A 22,611-nucleotide genomic window follows, 5' to 3' on the forward strand; every position below is an offset into this window, starting at 1 on the left:
TTACTTCCAATCTCAGATCAATTATTTTTTCTCTTTTTCAACCTCTCTTATCTAAAAGGAATAGTCCCCCTTCTCTCAATTTTTATAACATTTCCCTCTTGTTCACTTAGCACCTTTTATACCGAATACAATTATTTGTATTCGTCTTCTCCAGATCTTTTTGTATAGATTCTGTATCTTTTCTAATCCCCGCAGCACTTGTTTTTTTACCATACAGCATTACAATATTAGACCACTGATGACTATTGAGTGAATGATGAAGACAGAGAGATGAAATAGGCCTCCGTTCTTTTCCTTCCCCCTTTCCAGAGAACCCTAGATTCCAGCAGTTTTGTGTTGTTTTTTTTCAACTGCTGGGATAAACAAAAACAAAAAATACCCTTATCTTCCAAAAGAGATGTAGAATGTTTATTCAGGTTCACAAAATTAATGACAGGGTAATTAATTACCTGTCAATGATAGCACATCTTTTGGGTCCTAACAATGGGCAAAATGTGACTGCCTGCTAGCCGCCTTAGTCTCCTCTCCCAGTTTGCTTGCCACCAGCTTTGTCTTGGCAGGACAGCTACTGCTGTAGACCTCACTCAGTATGCCTTCTCCAATTGTACACTGATATTTATTTTGCCACCTTTTTTTGTGTGTGTGCAATGCATACACCCACGCTGGGAGTGGAAAACTGCTGTGTAAGAGTGGCAAGATATCATACATCTGTGACCACGACCATCAACTTTAGGGATTTATTTCTACTACTTTAGAGTCCTTTAGAATCCTATCAACTACGGATGGTATGTTTTGTGAATGTAAAATAAAATGAGCTATCAGTGTACCTTTGTAACTACCAGTCTCTGACAATGACAGGGAGAAGCGAGGGGAGGGGTGGCCTCAAGCTGTCTGGAATCGGTGAAGAGCAAAACAGCTCAGGACTAGAAATTGTCCCAAGTTCCCAGGAGAGTAAAACTATATTTAGAAATTATTAATAAATAACATGTCCATGTTATATAATAAAAAACATGAACATCTCCTAATTTAGAACATGAGTAAAATCTAGCCCTTAATTCCTTAAGAAAACTTGAAAAAATTAACTAAGAATAAGAGCCTGCTTGATAAATAAGATGGAGAGTTCCAATGCTATTTGTAACCAAGTGTTCCAATGCTATTGTAACCAATATCACATTTAACAATGGAATATTAGAAGAATTCTTACTCAAACGAGGATAAGACACGTAACTCATTCTTACCATAATATTATAAGTTATATTTTGGAATGTTAAAAAACCACAGTCAGATATAAAACAAAATTAAGAGTACAGTGCTAGAGAAAATACATGATGGTTTACAGATGATGTTATTATTTAACATGTTTCCAATTAGATTGACTAATATTGCAAAGACCTCCATTATTCCTAAATTAACTTGGGCTTAACACATTTCCAATTATTTTATACAGAGTTGAACAGCATAAGATGATCCTAAAATTCTTCAGAAAATATAGATCAATGATACAAAGCTAATTTTTTATCAGAAATTGATTTTATGGTTGTGGGAAAGTGTAAGTCAACCAGAGAGATCATATTTATGTTACTATTCTTAAGATAATGTGATACTGACATAAGAAAATATGGGCACATTAGGGGAAATAACCTCAATTAGATATAGATATAGACATTAGATACAGAAATGTAATTTATGATAAAGGAGATAAAAATAAAGGAAAACAGAAGTGTTATTCTATAAATGGAGCTAGTAAATTTGACTGTTTAGATTTACAATCTAGATTCACACTTCAAAAAATACACTAAAGTAAACTCCAGATGGATTATTAATAAGTTAAATTAGATTTATTAGACCGTTTCCATTGCTAGAGTACTACAAAAACAATAAAATGGAGATCACTTGTGATATAGCGTGAGATTACAGGCATTTTTTCATTCACCTTTTAGAAATTTTCATACCTTCCTGATTTGTCATGCATTGCTTATTGAAAATAAATGATTTTTCCCCTGAACAAATAATCTAGAAAAGACATAGGGAATCGTATACAATTTATTAATTAATTTTATCAATAATAAATTATAATTAATAATTTGATATTATTCATTAATGAGTGCATATATCCTTTTTCAGTATATGGGCAGGGGTATTGCCCTTCTTGACAAGTGAGAAACCAAGGTGGAATACATTCTTTATGTTGGTTGATCAGCCGTCCATCTCTCTGCTTTAGATTCTGTTTAGGTTCCCAGGTGCAGGTGATTATATTGGGCCTTCTGTACTCCATCCAGGTCATCCAATACTGAATGCAGCACATGGTAACTGGACTAGAGAAATATGAACAGTGGGAGTGCAGTGGGAACTGAGGGGACATTCATTGTTGATGTTCCCGTTGCAAAAGAAGCCAGTGACTAGTTACACACACAAATTAAACAACACAGGCACAGCATGTATTTGTTGCCCAGGAAAGTTTTGGAAGACAAAAGAGGGTGAGGGTAGCTGAAAAAAACAGTTACAGCTGACTGGTTGAACCTGGAAGTACCCCAAACCAGAGTCCTTCTTTTCATAGCAAAGGGATGTATGTTCCCATATTTTATGCCATTCTTCCTAAAACTTGATCAAAACCACTACTGGGACTCTACGAGGCATGGAGGGTCAATCTGAAATCCCATCTTTCCATTTTAGTGGGAATTCACCAACAAGGTAGAGGTGGAAAGGAGGCATGGCAATTCATATGTTTTGATATTCAATATTCTTACTTCCCTAAAACCCAAACATTCAGCTGAATGCCTTAGGACACATATCTGCTATAAATTCATTTTTTATCTAATTTGTCTGAGATCTAAGCTTCCTATGGAGGTCTGAGATCAAAGGATCTGATTCCTTCTGATGTCGGCGCTGACATATAATGTGTGCTGACTTAGTTCTGTCTATAACCTCACAGTGGGAGGTGGCCAGCCTCCCTGGGCACCTTTACACAGTACACTTTCATTTTGGCTAGGGAGTCTGTCAGGTATGTTGCTGATTGGGGCTGCCATGTAAATAATTCATGGGAGATTTTTAAATGTTTTGGGGCCTACAAAGGAAAGGTATGCTTGTGTTACTTTATTATGAAGAGATGCAGACTTGAAGAACAAGGGGGGACAGATTTCGAATGATGATCTCTCAAAAACAGGATAACAATATCTTCAATTATTTGAAAATAGGTGACTTGCAGTGTTTGATTTCCCTTATATAAAATGGTATTGGTTTTACCAAGGAATAAAAATTCAAAGCCTTTTTTCCCCTTTTTTAAGTTTGCTTCCACGTGATAATTTATTATTCTCGTTCTTTGGTTATTTGCTGATCTCAATAAACTTTGTCTTTTCCTCATGTGGGAGCAGTAATTATGGAAATGACATCAAACTCAGTACTTGATATAGCACTGGGCATGAGAAAGAGGCAAGGTTGATAACACAAGTTCCTTCCCTGAAAGAACTCAACGTCCAAAGAGGAAAAGAAGACTGTCATACAAGGAAAGATGACCAATAATAGAAGCAGTTACACAAGTCAAGTGAAAAACTCTAGTAAGCAGGTATTGAGGTATAAATCAATGTAGATTGAGTTGTCAATGAATAGTTCTGGAAGGAGTTGCGATCACATAGGGAAACTAGGATAACCTGAAAATTTGAATAGCTCTAATCGAGAGAATTTTCCCATGGTTGGCCGTGGCAGATACATGCTAGGCAAAGGACTGGAAAATGAGAGAAGATAGAAATCCTATGGGTTTAGCAGAATATTAATTGATGCATCATGGAAACAATATAAACAAAATAATACTTTATCTCATTTTATTGCTCCAAATCAAAAGTATATCGCACGTATTTATATTGTTGCTATTATCTTTTCTTTCTCACCTCAGTTCCCATTCATCGTTAAATTGAATGGGAAAATAGTATACTTCGCCTCAATAATGTGTCATATAGTATGATATAGACATGATTACTGTCTTCTAATACAAACCAAGACTGGTCTCAGTAAACTAAGGAGCATAATACACAGGTTTAAAAAGTTAGCATTTACATTGTATATAAAAGAGTGATTAATGAACTGGGTGATGAGATGTGAGAAAAGCAAGGATGGGAAATGTCAAGGTTGGTGTTGCCACCTACCTTCCAGGGGTTTAGGATAGTTCTTAATTTCTTTTCACTGTAAGGGAAATAAAAGATGACATTCACATGCATGCCATACTCCCATGCACATACCCAACAGAACAGTCTCCTTAATTCCATATTGTTGTCTTTAACTTTACACAGTGTCATGTGGTGCTTAGAGGACAGACTCTGGAGCCAAAACTCTTTAATTCTGTAAAATAAGATCTGTCACTACTTTGTACATGGACTTGGGAAGTTAATCTCTGTGCTTCTTAATGTTCTCCCTTCCAAAAGAGAGATAATAATAACACTTACTTCAAAAGGTTGTTATAAGGAGTAAATTGTTATAAGGAGGTTGTTATAAGGAGTAAAAAAAATATATATATATATATATATATATATATATATAGTGTATATATAATTATATATATATATATATATATACATATATCATGTTTCCCCGAAAATAAGACTGGGTCTTATATTAATTTTTGCTCCAAAAGTCACATTAGGGCATATTTTCAGGGGGTATCTTATTTTTTCATGTACAACAATCTACATTTATTCAAATACAGTCATGTCATTTTCTTCTGGAACATCGTCATAATGACTAAATGATCCATCTGACTGGCAATCTTAACTGGGGCTAATTTTCTGGGTAGGTTTTATTTTCAAGGAAATACAGTGTATATACACACACCGCAGGTGCCAAAAAAATGTATAAAAGTGGCCACTTTGGTCAATGTTGCTCAAACAGTAATTCACCATAATCAGAAGTGTCTGGACGCTGATAGTAACCACTTTGATCACCTCTTGTAATTGCAGAAGTCAAATGTGACCTGTATTCATCTTTTGTTATCAGTATATATTGAGTATTACAATTTTAGTACAGTTTCCCTTTCTTAAAATGTGTATTCATATTTTTTGGCACCGTGTGTGTGTGCGTATTATATATATATATATACATATATATATATATATATATACATATATATATGTATATATGTATATATGTATATATGTATATGTATATATATGTATATATTAGTAATATGTATATATTATGTGTATAATATATATGTATATATATTAGTGCCCAACATGTGATAATTGCTACAATTGCTGTGTGTTACTTTAAATTATTGTCAGCCTTTCTCTTCAAACAACACATACTGGGATGCAAATAATAAGGGAGTCATTAACATAGAATAATCTTGGATTTCCTTTATTGTTAGCAAACCTATAATTTAATAAAATTGTTTTTTAAATTGAACTATAATATCTTATTGTTTATAACAAATAAATTGATAAATCCCTCAACACGCAATGTATTATGATAATGAGAAAGTGATGAGTTACTAAGTTCTTTTCGAAGGAAGTGAGATATTGGAGGAGATGAATAAAAGAAGGCAGAGAGTTCTGAAAGACAGGATGGAAAAACTATTTCAAGACAAGCATGTGTTTTACAAGAATTCTTACAGGTGGGACATAAGGTAATTAGGGAAAAAATGAAAACATTTGGGTTTATAGTAGGATAAAGCCCAAGTCTAAAGCTCTGTATGAATATAAAATGCTGTAAAGGAAATGTATTTGAGCACTCAGCCAAAAGGAGTTCAAAATATTGAAGTTAGAAAAGAGTACACTATTTGAAAACAATGCGTGTAATGTTTAAGCCAATATTTACATTACATCTCCATGAAATACTCCCATGGATGGTCCTTTGTTTCTTTCTACAGTAATTGTCATTATCACCTTCATCATCAGCACAAGACTAACACAACCACAGTACAACAACTGAGCTTCATAAGGTCCTTCATAGTTTACAAAGTATCAAACCATGTTTTAGCTTATCTGCTTTCATAACAACCTTATGAGATAGCAAAGTAGGTTATCCCATCTTACTAATAAAAAAAACACACACACACACACACAAAACCCCTGCAATTCACAGGTTAAATTACTTTTCTAGTAAGCCCAAATACAGGCTCAATAGTTTGTCCGATTATAAAACCTTTTCTCTTACCACTGCCCTGAGCACATGGGCAAGTGAAAGCCCACCACACACACACTCACACATGATGAGAACTCGCTAGAAGGTGAAAGCAGGGCCTTTGTGATTGTGAAATGCCACTTCCCTGGTCTGAAAATGCTCCCTACTTCCTTGAGCACTGCTCTTAACAGAAAAGTATCTGATAGCAATATTCAGTTAATAGTGAGATAGTTGCTACAGAAGATAAATTTAGAGTGGGAGCAAGTCCAAGTTTTCAAGAAGGTTATAATTTATGGGGGGGAGTGGAAGTAAGATATATTCAGGTCCTTATGGTCATTTATCATACTCATTCAACAAAAATTCATTAGCACCTACAACCACCAGGAAGTTTTATAGACACCGATAATACAGCCTAAGAGGAATATTTTTTATTTTCAATTGATTTATCTTTAGGGGCACCAAACAATGTTTTTTTTGTGTGTGGTTTTTTTTTTCTGATGCAATAGAAATACACTCTGTTTCATTTTCCCTAGGTTATAAGATCTCTTCTATCTTTCAATTCCTCACCTATCAATGGGGATAGCACTGAAGTCCATGACCCATACATAAATGTCCCCTATATATCAGCCTTCTTCTTGTCCCTACTCATGTTATAGAGTCCCCACTGTCTCTAGAATCTTTCTGCTTAGTGATTAAATATACAGAGGGTGCCAAAAAATGTATGTATACACATTTTAAAGAAATGAAAATTACTAAAATTGTAATACTCAATACATACTGATAACAAGTCACATTTGACTTCCACAGTTACAAGAGTTGCTCAAAGTGGTTACCATCAGCATCCAGACATTGCTGATTATAGCGAACTACTGCTTGAGCAACACTGACCAAAATGTCCACTTGTATACATTTTCTTGGCACCCCCACTATTTAACTCTGGCCTACTGTTATTTTTATATCTTGCTCTTTATCATAACTAATCTCTCTAACTCCCTCACAGTTATTTTTTTTTTCATTATAGAAAGGCTATTTTTTTCCCAACAGAGAAATAATATGTCACTGCTCTACTTCAAAACTTTCAGAGACTCACACACAACCTTCTGTGAAATATATATATTCCAAAATTCTTAGTAGGGTTTTCAAGCCCCTTTCTTTATTTATGGCCTCTTATATAGTATTATTACATTACTTTTTACCAACCCCAACCATGCATACATATCCATATTGATATACACACCCTAGGTTCTCTGTGTGGAGCTCTTTTTGGGGATCCCAACATGCCTTGTTCTTTCTTGCTGCCCTGCCTTTGCACATGCTGTATCCTATATTGCAATGTCTCCTCACCATATTGTCCTTTAAAACTTTGAAGTCATCTCCTTTGTGAAGCCTTTCTAACCTCTCAAGCAAGGTTAAGCACTTCCTGTCTTCCCTAGACACCAGCCTTCTTCCTGCCCCACACCCTAAAGCACTTTGCTCTTAGTTCTGTTCCACCACTTACCATAAGTCTCTAACATTAATCATCTTAGAGGTCTGTTTCCTGGAGTCCCGGAGAACAGGGGACATTATACTAAAAGGCTTGTTATCCCAGGACCAGTTAGTACAGGCTCTAGGCATTTTCTTATTTATGTCTGTCTGCACAACTAGAACACAAACTACATAATAATAGGACTATTTTTTGTCCGTTGCTATAGTCCCAGCCCTAACAAATAGTAGGTGCTCAGTAAATAGTGAACGAATGAATGAATGAATGGATGGGTGAATCAATAAACTAATGAGTAAATAGATGGGTACTCCAGTTAAGCATCTCTGGAAACTCAAAATGATTCCTCCTACAATCCAGTTTGAGCACCTGAAAAGGGATTGCTTGAATGAAATAGGGTAAAGAAAAAAGAGCAGGATTTGGAAAAAATTTGATAAGTTTATTCTTTTGAGATATTGAATCTGAGGCACTTTTGAAACTTCTGAATGGAAATGTTTCAAACTTTCAAACAAATAAATGCAAATCAAACTAAGCTAGCATTTAATAAAACTGGTGAGCATGGATTATACATGCAAAACATGAACAAATTCAGGGAAAAAGATACTCCAAAGTTAGACACCTAAGATCTTTTTTGTTGATATTACTTATTCATTTTAATGTGATTTTGTATAATGTTTCTGTGTGAGGAAAAGGGCTATTAATTCATGGTACATTTTATCAATGTAAATGTAGACAGAGTCAAAAAAAGATACTTGTGGAATCATATTTAGTGGTCATGTTAGGTACATTGCGTCTGAGGCAGGCTAGCTAAGTTTGTATCCCATATCTACTATATTTCAAAGCTTTGTGACCCAGGGCAAGTACTGTAAAGTGAGGACAGTAGTAGAACTAGCTTCATGGGGTTGCAAAATAGTTCTGAGACTCAATTTCCAACAATTCTCCAGATACCAGCTGGGTGCCCTACATTTCAACTCAGTTCGGACACGATACACCCAGAGATGGCATCAGATTCCACAGATTGAAGGCTAGTCCTATAACACCGCTTCTCATACCAACTTCTGATGACAGGTGGAAGTCCGGATTATATCACTTGTGTTTGTGACCAAATGGCTATAGATTGGAGGTTGCAATGACACCTCCATGGAATTCAGATGCCAGTTTCAAGTCCAGGTTGTTGCCTGTATTTCTGACTTATTGGCTATAAATCAGAGGTTTCCATGACTCCCTCCTCAGAGGCAATTAATTTGCTAGCGCAGCTCACAGAACTCTCAGGAACATTTCACTTACTAGATTACCAATTTATTATAAAATGATATAAACTCGGGAACAGCCCTATGAAAGAAATGCATAGGGGACGTGTGGGGAAGGGGCTTGGAGAGTCCATGCCCTCTCCGGGAACCTCTCTCCCAGCATCTCTACAAGCTCACCAACCAGGAAGCTCTCTGAACCTTGCCTTTTCGGGTTTCTATAGAAACTTTATTTCGTAGACATGATTGATTGAATCATTGCCAATTGAATTAACCTCCAGCCCCTCTCTCTTCCTCAGAGGTCAAGGGGTGGGACTGAAAGTTTCTATCCTTTAATAACAAGATTGGTTCTCTTGGCAACCAGCTCCCATCCTTAGGTGAGGTCCAAAAGTCACCTCATTAACTTAACAAAAGACATCTTCAGTCCTTCTCTCACTTAGGTGATTCCAAGGATTTTAAGATCTCTGTGCCAGAAAAGGATTTATTACTACAAATCACAAAACCTCCGGCGGTTATGAGGATTAAATGAGTGAATGGATGTAAAGCATTCAGAACAGTGTCTGGCAGGGTGGAGTGTTGTGTGAGCATTAGTGATTTGCATTACGGTGGTTATTTTTTATCCAGTCTTTTTCCGGATCGCAGGCTCTGGGCACTGCTTTGCATGATTCATCTTATGTAAACTTCAAACAGTCCTATGAGGTGGATACTGTTATTTCCACTGTTTTACAGATGAGGAAATTGAAGCACACAGAGGATAAGGTACAATTTGCACATTTATTCAGCAAGTAAGGGAACAAGCAACACATCTAACTGCATTTGTTTGATTCCAAGCCTGTATTCTCAGCTGCTATGTTATGTAGCTTCTAGGAACCATCCTTCACATCTTTAATACCGTAAATAACAGTTTGGGTAGGTGTGATTCAGTTACATCAGTAAAACTCTAAATAGATCTAGTCCACCATCATGTATTGCTCAAGCACCATGATAGTAGGTTAGTTAGTTCATTTACATGTGGCATGATTACTCTTTTAAAAGTTACAGGTATCATTGCTTATATAATACACACTTCAAAGAATTGGAACAGATTAGGACAAAAATGCCCAGATCATATCGATAGATGCAGGAAAAGCATTTGATAAAATACAGCAGCCATTTATGATAAAAACCCTTAAGAAAGTGGGAATAGAGGGATCATATCTCAACATAATACAGGCCATATATGATAAACCCATAGCTAACATCATACTCAATGGGGAAAAGCTAAAACCATTCCCCTTAAGATCAGGAACAAGGCAAGGTTGTCCACTTTCTCCACTTCTATTTATCATAGTCCTGGAAGTTCTAGCCACAGCAATCAGAAAAGAAAAAGAAAGAAAAGGCATCCAAATTGGTAAGGAGGAAGTAAAATTGTCATTATATGCAGATGACATGATACTATATAGAGAGAACCCTAAAGACTCTACCAAGAAACTATTAGAGCTGACAGATTAATTTAGTAAAGTAGCAGGATACAAAATTAATATTCAGAAATCAGTTGTTTTTGTATATACTAATAATAAAACATCAGAAGGAGAAATTAGAAAAACAATCCCATTTACAATTGCTTCAAAAACTATAAAATACCTGGGAATAAATTTAACCAAAGTAAAAGATCTGTACTCAGAAAATTATAAGACTGAAGAAAGAAATGAAAGGATATACAAATAGATGGAAACACATACCGTATTCATGGATAGGATTAATTAATATAGTTAAAATATCCATACTGCCTAAGGCAATATACATATTCAATGCAATTCCTATCAAACTACCAATGACGCTTTTCACAGAAATAGAACATATAATCGTAAAATTTATATGAGACCATAAAAGACCTCGGATAGCCTCAGCCATCTTGAGAAATAAGAACAAAGTGGGAGGTATAACGATACCTGACATCAAATTATACTACAAGGCTACAGTAATCATAACAGCATGGTATTAGCATAAAAACAGACACATACATCAATGGAACAGAATAGAGAGTCCAGAAATAAATCAATGCCTATATGGCCATTTAATCTTCGACAATAGAAGCTAGCGGTGAGGTAAAGACAGTCTATTCAATAAATGGTGCTGGGAAACCTGGACAGACACATGCAAAAAAAATGAAGCTGGACAACCTCCTTACACCATATACAAAAATAAACTCAAAATGGCTTAAAGACTTAAATGTAAGATCTGAAACCATAAAATTCCTAGAAGAAAATATAGAAAGAGACTTCACAGACATTACCCGGAGTAAGATTTTTACTGATATATCCCCTCAGGCAAGGGAAGTAAGAGATAAAAATAAACATGTGGGATTACATCAAACTAAAAAGTTTTTTTCACAGCAAAGGAAACCATCAATAAAACAAAAAGGGATCCTACTGAATGGGAAAAAAAATTTGCCAATGATATATCTGATAAGGGGTTAATATCACAAATTTATAAAAAACTCAACTCAACTCCAAAAAACAAACAACCCAATTAAAAAATGGGCAGAGGACATGAAGAGACATTTTTCTAAAAAGGACATACAGATGGCAAACAGACATATGAAAATATGCTCAACCTCACTCACCATCAGAGAAATGCAAATAAAAACCACAATGAGATACCACCTCACCCCAATCAAAATGGCTATCATCAATAAATCAACAAACAACAAGTTCTGGCACAGATGTGGAGAAAAGGGAACCCTTGTGCACTGTTGGTAGGATTGCAGATTGGTGAAGCCACTATGGAAAACAGTATGGAGTTATCTCAAAACTCAGAAAATGGAACTACCTTATGATGCAGCAATTCCACTCCTAGGTATCTATCTGGAGAAATCCAAAGCTCTAATTCAAAACACTTTATGCACTCCTATGTTTATTGCAGCACTATACACAATAGCCAAGACATGGAAAACAACTGAAATTCCCATTGGTAGATGACTGTATTAAGAAGCTGTGGTACATTTATACAATGGAGTATTACACAGCCATAAAGAAGAAAGAAATCTTACCATTTGCAACAACATAGATGGACCTAGAGAACATTATGTTAAGTGAAATAAGTCAGACAGAGAAAGACAAATACCATATGATCTCACTTATATGTGGAATCTAAAGAAAATAATAAGTGAATGAACTAACCAGAAACAGTTTTGGAGACATAGAGGAAAAACTGAGGGTTGCTAGATGGGAGGGGTAGTGGGGATAAGAGGGGAGGTGAGGGGATTGGAAACAGTCAGTAACCACAAGATGGCCACGGGGTTTTGAAAATTAATTTGGGGAACGTAATCAATAATGTTGTAAAGATTCTGTAGGGTATCTGATGGACACTTGTCTCATTAGGGAGACCACCTCAGGGATAATGTAGATGCCTGATCACTGCACTGTACACCTGAAGCTGAACAATAATGAATGTCAACTACAAGTTTGTATGTGTGTGTGTGTGTGTGTGTGTGTGTGTGTGTGTGTGTGTGTGTGTACTTACAAGAAGTGGAGTACAGCATTAGGAATAGAGACAGTGGAAATGTAATGGGTCTGTGCGATGTCAGAGGGATAGTGGTTGGGGGCCGGGGGGTTCACACAGTGTGAGGGATATAAATGATAAATGTCTGAGTATTACTTTGTCTTGTGCACCTGAAACATTTAGAAAAAATGAATCAAGCATAATCAAAATAAAACTTATACAATCAGACAAAAAAATAATTGCCCAGATCATGTTTACCACGGTCAACACCCATGTTGTACTCTTATGAGTTGAATATGAATTCTGTTGGTTAGAAAAATAAAATGTAAATGAAATATCAAGGGAAGAAAACAAAACAAGAATGTTAAAATGAAATACATTTTAGGAAACTGTTAAGTAGCACCTGAGGGTAATATAAAATTGTATGACTGAAGCCCAGAGAGGCTAAGTGACTAGATGAAAGTCAGAGAGCCAATTCACCGGGGAGAGCTTGAACTCTAATTTTGTGACTCCAGTCCAGTGCTCCTTCTACTATTACACAATTACATATGTACATACTCATATGGATACATATTTATTTATATATGTGTGTTATCCCTACATACGTTTATATTCATGTGTTTTTTTAATCAAAGTTATTCAAATTTTTATGTAAATTTGGCATAAAAGCCAAAGTATTAGATAAATCTCGTTTTTAGAGCTCACATTTCTCAATACCAGTGTTAGTTAACCCACTTGGTCAGGCCTAACTGTGGTCTGTTATACTATCTTGTTAACAATGAAAAATCCTTGTTGACTTATAGACATCACAAAAGTGTTTCTCTGGGAAGCAATATCGTCAAACTTTTATTAGATAATTAATATTAATTATAAATTGGGCATGGGACACAGTGGGTTGTTTTAGGAAAAAATATTTCCAAAATTATTTGGAAATCGATAAGCTGATTAGACTCAATCTTGAATGATTTAGCAATTATCTTTTCAGGAATGCTAAATATGCAACATGTGTAATTAGCTGATTGAGAGCTAACGCCATTTCTACCCCTATGTTTTTCTCCACAGATATGAGGATGAAGGTCATTCTGGGAAAGCTGACCCAGCTCCCTCATGAGTCATTAAATGGAGTGTCCAGAAGGAAGGTCAGCCGCCGTGCTGTCCGAGAGGAGAGTGGCAGCCGAGAAGCTGCTATGCCAGCTGCTAGTATTACCTGTGTCACGTCCCATGGGCACACCTGTACTCTGGGGTCTCCTGCTCAGCAGGTGTACGTGCAAGAGAATGGGAACTGGAAGGAGGCACAAGAGCAGTTGCTCAGATACCAGCTGGCAGGCCGGGATCAGCAGCTGCTTCTCTGTTCAGACCTTGGACAAGAAAGGAAGAAATTGCAGGACCAAAGTCGGTTGGGCAAGGACAGTGGCAGCACACGGCTTTCCCAAGAGAATAAAGCCCCCTGTGGTGCCACCGAAACATTCTGCCTTCATTCAGTACACCCAGAAGCACTTCACGAACAGCTGTGATCAAGGGGTGTGTGGGCATTTGGGCTGAAAGTCAGAATGTTCAAAATATTTCTGGAAGATGAGCAGGGGAGATGAGGCCTGACTTGTTTGGGCACTAAGAAGGGAGAATATGCACTCTGAATTGTCATTTTTCAACTTTAAAATGGAAGATAGGCATATAAATGCTTGTAGATTGAAACAGTGTCTGATATATCTTTTGTATTTATCATGGATCCTAGTCCAATACCAGTCAAATAACAGGTTCCCAAATATTTGTTAATTTTTTTGCTTGTTTTTTAACTTAAGCCAGTTATATATCTTCCTGGTTTCACTGTCTTAATAATAGTTCAGTTCTGATTTATACCAGTAGGGATTTTTATTTACCTTCCTCTAGGATGGCCAACCCCAATGCTTTGGGCTTCTCTGATTAAGGGATCATGAAATGGCCCGGTCTGCTATAGTTATTTCCGCAGTGTTACAGCAAAACATTTCTTTATCTTATAAGAACATTTGACTGATAGAAGAAGATATGTTAGAACTTACCTTCCAATCACAAGACAACTTCCTGGTATTTTATAAGCTGATGTTATTTCATGGCATAAATTCAATCATTATTGGGAGCCCACAATAGAGCAAGCAAATCAAGTTTGCAACTGATAAGTATTGATACATGAAAACTGATATTCTCATAGGCTTTGCTGAGATTTTTAGTTAAAGGACAAAGATACAAAAACAGCAAGTTTGGGGAAAGAAATTGTCCATCAAAGTTATCTTTCAATAGTTCTTTCTGTTAGTAACTGGGTTAAATTTACAACTGGAATAAAAGAAACTGTATTGGGAGACCAGAGATAACCAAGTGGCCAAGTGGATTATCAGCTAACTCATTTATCATAGAACTGTTTTTTGGAGAAGATAATTCATAGAGTTGCCCAATGAGGTAGGGGAGAGATTACATCATGTACAGCCTCTCTAGGCTGTTCTAGAAGCTCTAATAGAGACCAGAGTATAAGGTCAAGTGGTGTAGATAAGTTGGGTAAGGATGCTAATGGCAATTTCACCTAATTCATATATTTGCACAGGGCCCATCAGTGTTCAAAGTAAAGGATACTTTAAGCAGCCTGAGTGTATCCTCGGCTCTGGATCCGGAAGCCCTTATGCTCCAAGGGAAAAAAAAAACAAAGACAGCAGAGGTAAGGAGACTTTCCAGAAAGAACTTGCTCTCAGATTTTTCCCTAAATGTAAACCAGGACTTTCCAATGTCTGAAAGATTAGGGGCTGTCCTATGTTTGAATTAGAATAGAGGAAGGAGACACACTTCTATTGTAGAACTGTAAATAACATTGCCGTGGAATTAGCCCCAAAGATGGTACCTGGCAGAAAGTCCTATCAGCAGGGCATCAATGGAAAAGTGTGTCTCACCTTGCCATGAGTTAGCAGTAACTTTCTCAGCCTCCTTGTCCATTTTCTAGGGATCTTGTGGATATTTGAAACCTTAAAGCTGTCCTAAAAGGAGATAAGCAACCTTCTCTGTGATTGTGTTGAATACTGAGGGAGATACAATTAGATGTACTTCAAAAGATTTTAATCCAGACTATTTGTGTTTAAGGAGGGCATTGATGGGCAATCTGGCCTATTGAAATTTACTCTGGAGGTATAAAGTGGCTGCCTGCAGGATATATCCTCTTTGTAGATGTACTTTGTTTGGACATTAACAGTGTTTAAAAACATAACAGTAGGAAAAAAAAATAACTTGAATGGCTTAGGCAGACTATGCCTTCTCTAGTTTAATTAGTCCCCGTTCTTTATCTCACTTTTGTAGCTTCCTGGTCCATGTAGTAATTTTGTTTGCAATTTTTACTTTAGTGCATATATTAAGTCCTCAAGAGCTGTAATCTTTTTGTACAAAAACGTTTCAGAAGTTAAGTCTTCTGAGTATTATTAAATGGTAGCAGTCTTAGCTGAGGATTTGTCTACACAGTCTCCTTTTCACTCTGGTGATTTTATTCACCATTTCGAATTCCAACCCAGATGTCTTTCCTGGCTTCTATACCATATATTTAGCAACCTACTAAGAACTTCCACTAGGTTATCCCACAGCTACCATGACTTAACATGGCCTTCACGCCTACTCCTCCTCATGCTTTCCCCAACACAATGCACCACATCCCTGCACTCAGACCAAAATCTAGAAGCCAATCATGAATCCTCATTCTATCTTACCCTTTCCAAAGGGTCAGCTACGAATTCTGTTTTTTCTATTTCTTTTTTACCTTTTCCCCAGTCTTTACTATCTTCTTATCCATCCTCCATGTGCAAAAAGACTGATGTTTGTGAAAGAGAATCTTGAGTCTATCCCTCTGTTTAGGAACAACCATAACTGACCTATTCATCCTATCCCTCAAGCAAAGCTTGGGTTACCTGAAGTCACAACTGAATCCTTGCGCCTGAACAACAACCGGAAACATCTAGAGTAACTTGTAGGTCTCTAGCATGTGGCATAGAATTTCAGAATCTGGCCAGAATCCCCCAAACCATAGTTAAGCCAGTCCTCTTTTTCCCTCTCAAAACATGGGAAGATTGAGTGAATGCTGAAAGCAGAGAACAGCTCTTGGTTCATTCATGTCTGGAGATGAGCGGATTAGGGAAAGCCACTATAGGCCAACCCTAAACCTATTCAGATCATTAATTTGGGAACTCAGTAAATATTTCCAGCAGTAACAATATTTTATTCAAATAAATTTTTAAAAAATATCTTCTTCCTGTGTTTTTTCAAAGAATCTCTTCCTGCCTCCCATTTCTGATTTACTATGTATGGTGGACTCCTTTCCCCCAAGATACCAAACAAACAAAAATTCAACAGCATTGAAAAAATTTTTGTAAAAATGTATGGATGTTAAAATTGAGAAAGAAGGATGAAGGGGGCTAGGGTAGTTTCTACCATCTCTCGAATTTTGGGGATTGCATTCAAGGAAGGTACAAGACTTTGACAGAACTTCATGTCTCTCTCAGACTGAGAGACTGAGCCAATCTGACAAGGGTTGTGTCCTGCAGCAGACTGGCCCATATTATTGCCCAGTGACATTACTGAGTACCAAGAGGCCGTTAGCTCCCTCGGGGTCCAGTCCTTTCCATGATTATTTAGTTGAATGACTTCTTTCTGTCTAACAGCCTAACTGCAAATATAGAAAATTACTATACATTGAAATGTATGCAAACTCTATGCAAAAATGATTGTGGGAAAATTGAATGTAAATCACATGCAAATATTATTCAATCGAGCTTCTATTAAATTGTATATGTCAATAACAGTAAAAGATTTTAATTAATTCTGGGATTTAAAATTCATGCATTTATTCCATATTTTGTTGCCATAATTTATAATGTATCAATGTCAATTTTGAAAAAGCTATAAGCAGAAGGAATTATTCTATAACATGTAGAATAGTTGATCTCAACCTACACTATAGCACTGTGACTAATTACAGATATATTTGAGAGACAAATCACGTTTTCAAAATGTAATTTGTAAGAAAAACAAAGATAAAACATTTTTTATAAACTTCAATGAGGTTTAAGTAATAGAATACAGAGCTTTTCCTGTTTACAGATATTCTTCTAACATTGGTTATTTTTAGACTTCAAAAAAGACTGGGGATTCCTTTACTTGGAACAATTCAAGAAAAAAGTAGATTCTGCCCATCAGTCTGGTCTGTTTGGAGACAGAAGATTCATTTACTGCATGTGTAGGACTTTGTAGAATTTATAGGGATAAATTTGAATAGTTGATCATTTCTACATTCTTTTATTTCAGTCCCAAAACGATGACTCATTTATTATTATCACCATATATTTTATTTCAAAGTTAGTAGTTATAACAAAAGGAAAGAGAGTCAATTTCCTTTTGACAAATGTGGAAATACCACTCTTCTCTCCACTTTATAATGAACAGTTAGTTGCCAAACTCTTACAAGGATCCAAAGCAAAATTGAAAATTTGTCTGAACTGTATCTGCTTGTTTAAATTTTTTCCCTCAATTTAATGGTACAGCGATCTAGTAGAATGTCTGATGTAAAAATTTACTCAAGATATACTGTTAGGCTAAAAATATTAAGCAGATTGCAAAATAATGTATGTAATATGCTTTTGCCTATAGTTTGTATATAGAAAATTATGGAGAGATAAGCAATATATTTTTGAAAACAATAGTAACCTATAAGTAATGGAGTAGGGAATACGTGTATATGTCCACTTCAAATTTTATGTTTTTTGTGTTTCAATATTTTTGTAAATACATATTACTATAAAACAAAAAAATAATAAAATATTATCTCCAAGTTATGATTGACCAAAGGTTATCAATCCCTTTAGATCTCATCCAGGGGTAGGAAATGCTTATAAGAAATGCTCTCCAAGGTGGACTAAGATAAATATACAAGAGAAGGAAAAGAAAGTATAGAAAAGAAAATAAGTGGGCCAGAAAGAGAGACCAAAGAGGAATAAAAGGAAAAGTGAAGAAAGTCTCTTAAGTAAGGAAAGGAATGTTCCATGGTGGACAGAAGTCAGAGTGTGACCACATCTGCTTTCTTATCACAGTGTCCCTAGGGCCCCATCTATGTGAAAAGTCTGTAAAGAAAATGTGTATATGGCTATGGGCTCAGCATCTCTCAATAAGATCCAAATTTAAAATAGCCTCCTGGAGAAGCAGATGCTCATCCTAAATCAAATGTGGACCTGACACAATTCCCATAGACTAAGAAGTGCCCACAGGACAGCATCCCTCTCTTCCCCAGATTAGTGACACACTGTGTGCTTCTTCCAGCTCAGCTCCACAAGAACTTATTTTAAACCCACACCAAGTGGTATCATAACCCTGAACACAAAGAGCTGACTGTTGGTAGTAACTATCATGGTACATTTATTAAGCAGGTTCCAGAGACTGAAACTTTTGTAATAGAGCCTTAGATCAAGAGACTGTGGACTTCATGTTGCAAATGATGGGAGTGGGTGGAAAAATTGGGTGCTACAAAATTTTCTTAAATTTGGGGATGAATAAATAATCCTGTGTGCTTATCTACAGTTTTGACAACTCTAGAAGTGTTGTAAATTGGAGCTATAATTCTAGTAATACCAACTTTTTTTTTCAGAATTCCTTTCTACATATCTTCATTCTATTCATAAGAAGTCATTGCCTCAGTTATCACCTTTCTTTCCAACATCATCAATCTTTCCTGATCTACTTATTTTCATGACTATCAAATATGGTTAAGTAGCTCCCATTTAACAAAAATGAAAACAAATATTCTTTGATTCTATAGGTTCCTTCCAATCTCTACCCATTTTCTGCTCCCATTCCAACAAAATTGTCTGGAAGACTTTAGTATACACATTTCACTGCATTTCATTACTTCCTAGGTTTTCATTCCCTCTACCAGGCACTCCAATATGTTTTCTGACCCTTCCACAGGACAGAGACTGCTCTTGTGGCAATCACCAGTGACTTCCATATTTCCAATTCTAAAGAACAGTTCTCTGTCTTCATTTTACATGACATCTTGGGAGCATCTAATCCAGACTTTGTCTTCCTCTTTCTTGGACTTTTCTCTCTTTAATGTCTTCTCTCCTTGATTTCCTCTAATGTCCCTGACACACTTTCTCAAAAAGCAGTAGAGAGAAGGAGCAGATCTTGGTTTCTAATGCAAAATCTTGTGAGACCCGAAGATGAAAATCTAGTTGAGGCTTCCTAGTCTTTTAACCTAGAAACTGAGAGCTAACAAATAGGTGGTGGTTTTGTTTGCTTGGCTGGTTGGTCGGTAGGTTGTACCTCTTTATTGAGGTGTAACTGACGTGTAAAAAACTGTACACATTTAATGGGTAAGTATCCACCCATGAAACCATTACCACCATCAACGCCATAGGCATATCTATCACCTTCCAAAGTTTCCTCCCACACTCTTATTATTATTAGTTGTAGTAATAGTATGAAGAATACCTAACATAAGATTGACTCTCAGGATATTTTAAGTTTACAATATAGTATTGTTAGCGATAGGCACTATGCTGTATAGACCTTCAGAACTTATTAATGTTGCATAACTGAAACTTTTAGCCTTTGATCATATTCTCCTTATTTTCTCCTCCCCCCAACCTTTGGCAATCACCAGTTTACTCTCCATACTTCCATAAGTATGACTATTTTAGATTCCACATATAAGTGAGTTCATACATAATTGGTTATTCTATGTTTGGCTTATTTCACTTAAATAATGTTCTCCAGGTCCATCCTTGTTGCAAATGACAGGAATTCCCACTTTTTTAAGACTGAGTAATATTCTGCTTTTGGTATTGTTTTAAGTCACCAAGTTTCTGATAATTTGTTACTCAGCAATAGAAAACTAATACAAACACTATGGTTTCACTGGGGGAATAAAGGGGATGGGGAACTCAGTCCCTTCCTGTCTTTGATCCTGTCTTCGGATGGCTTCTGCTCTCTATTTCTGCTGATATGAATCACTTCCAGTCCTCCATAAATTTAATCTCCTCATTCAATCCATAGATTCCCCTCTGACAGTACGACTGCCCCTTGTTGGCAGCTGGATCACATCCGTTCCCAGGTGCCTTCTCCAGGCCTCTCACCAGCACACTTGTTCCTTCTAGTATAGAGGTGTCTAGCATTCAGGTCCTTCAGCCACAATGGATGTATTTCCATTATTGGAACCACAGATGAAAACAATGCAGACTGTTTTTTTTTTCTTTCTCTCTCTTCTGTCTTCTCATTTCTCAGTCTGTTTCCCCAACTAGATTCTGACAAAATTTATTTGCTGTATTCCCATCAGTTCCATGAGTGACAGGAGACTGGTGTCAAGTGAGAAAATGAAATGTAAATTTTATTAAACACCCCCTCTCATCTCTGCGTATCAATCCAGATTCCAGCCCAACATAGCGTATCAAATCCTGTCTATGCCAGGCCTCGGGGCACATGGAAAATCATTTCTCTTTAATGCCATTCCCTTCTAGTAAAATATTTTTCTGTTTGGTAAATGAAAATTTTAGACGCAAACCCTGTTTTAATCCCAGTGAAAAGTACATCTTCAAAATGAACATTTGAAGGAGGGCGCAGAAAATAGAAGAGGGAAGATTCAGGGGCAAAGGGGAAGGAAAAGGGGATTAGGAAAACAGAATTGTCTTTAGTTGTGTCATGTGCAGTCCTGTCTGGTGGCTGTGCAGGATTCACATCCACAGAATAAATGGTGACATTCTTTGAAAGCTTGGGCCATCAGGACATTGATCTACATGCTGTCCTGTCTCAGAGATAATAAAGATCTTAAATCTGATACACTGCCTTGAAATAGCATTAGAAATATAGATGTTTCATTCTGGTTGTGAATATGTGAATAACTACTGGCTCATATGGGGTTTTGACAGGAGATGTTTGTGTGTAGAGAACATGTTAATTTGGGACCCTAAAAGTGTGATTAATTTAAAAATGAAGAAAGCACATTTTGCTTGCACATTGAAGTAAAAAATAGAATAAATTAATGAACCAATAATGAACAGTGAAAACACCACTACTACTTAAAATCCACACTCTGTTTATCCATATTCCACTTAATAAATTTAAATAAAAAGTGTAAATACTGCTTTATGTTTTAAAAAAGAACATTATTAAATCTACTTTTTAAATTTTGCTCATTTTAAGTGGGCAAAACCAATTTCAAAAGACAGTTCATCGAGAATATATTTGTATTTGAACCACCTGTCCTGATTTGCTTGAGACTGGGGGGTTTCCTGGGATATGGGACCGTCTGTCAAAACCAGGAAATCAATCCCAGAAAGTTCCAGGCAAACCAGGAGCATTATCCTAATATATTACCATTATAAATAATATAAAATAGTAATTCATTATACTCTAATAAATTATTAGTATTATAGACTTCATTTTTAGACAATGGTCTTGAATTAAATGAACATATAGCTGTATCTGGATGTGATTTCCTTGGTTTGGTCAAACTTGGCAGACCAAGTTTAGGCTTCCAAAATATGTGAGGGCACAACAAGCATTACTATTGATACCTGAGAAAATGGCATTTTTAACTTTCTTTTCCTTGCCTTGTGGTTAAGCTTAAAAACATTCTTCCTGAGAAGACTGCTAGTAGTTAAGACAAAGGAACCTGAGTTCTGCTGTTCAGACACTTAGGAATGTACCTGAGCACAAGTGATACCACATAAACTGATGTCTCTAGTTAAAACTAGAATCCAGCTTGTGCTCGCTTTGGCAACACATGTACTAAAATTAGAATCCAGCTTAGATGCATTTGTGCATTTAACATCCGAAAATGTAAATCAAATGTTGGGCTGAAAAGTGCATTCACTTCCCAAAAGAGATATAAGATTTCTCACCTAGCAGAGGTCTGGCTCCTGAGATAGGTGTTATATTTAGAATTCAAAAATCATGCCATGCTCCCTTGTGCACAAGAAGAGAGTTTATACTGTAATGTAGAAATTTAACTTGAATTATTGTAGTTGCAATCCACAATCCTTGGTTGCTTAATTAAATATATTTGATTTCTTAGTTATTCTCCCTTTTTAGTATTTTTGTGTATTAATTAAAATGGAGTACTTTGTTTCAGAAATGAAAGCAGGGCTAACTCAAGGTAAAATTGCGGAATTACTAACCTGTATGTTTGGGGTTTACCTCGACTTTTGTCCCATTTTGTTTCTTCCAATCTTAGTCTCCAAATCTTTGGTGTTGAGACCAGCCCATCCCAGAATTATTTTGAACTGTGGACCTATGTTTTCT

At 36.2% G+C, this 22,611-nt stretch overlaps 1 protein-coding gene across 1 annotated transcript in view; it reads left to right on the forward strand.

The window, feature by feature from the left end:
* PKHD1 (PKHD1 ciliary IPT domain containing fibrocystin/polyductin) overlaps positions 1 to 18,146 on the forward strand; it is a 442,189-nt gene extending 424,043 nt beyond the window's left edge. Inside the window, exons 67-68 of the mRNA XM_081044785.1 lie at positions 13,384 to 13,842; positions 14,894 to 18,146. Of these exons, the coding sequence (XP_080900911.1) occupies positions 13,384 to 13,835 (452 nt within the window). The 3' untranslated portion in view covers positions 13,836 to 13,842; positions 14,894 to 18,146. The remainder of the gene's footprint in view (positions 1 to 13,383; positions 13,843 to 14,893) is intronic.
* Positions 18,147 to 22,611: the final 4,465 nt, after the last annotated feature.

This window comes from Rhinolophus hipposideros (assembly GCF_964194185.1).
Source record: "Rhinolophus hipposideros genome assembly, chromosome: 3".
Classification (NCBI taxonomy): domain Eukaryota; kingdom Metazoa; phylum Chordata; class Mammalia; order Chiroptera; family Rhinolophidae; genus Rhinolophus; species Rhinolophus hipposideros.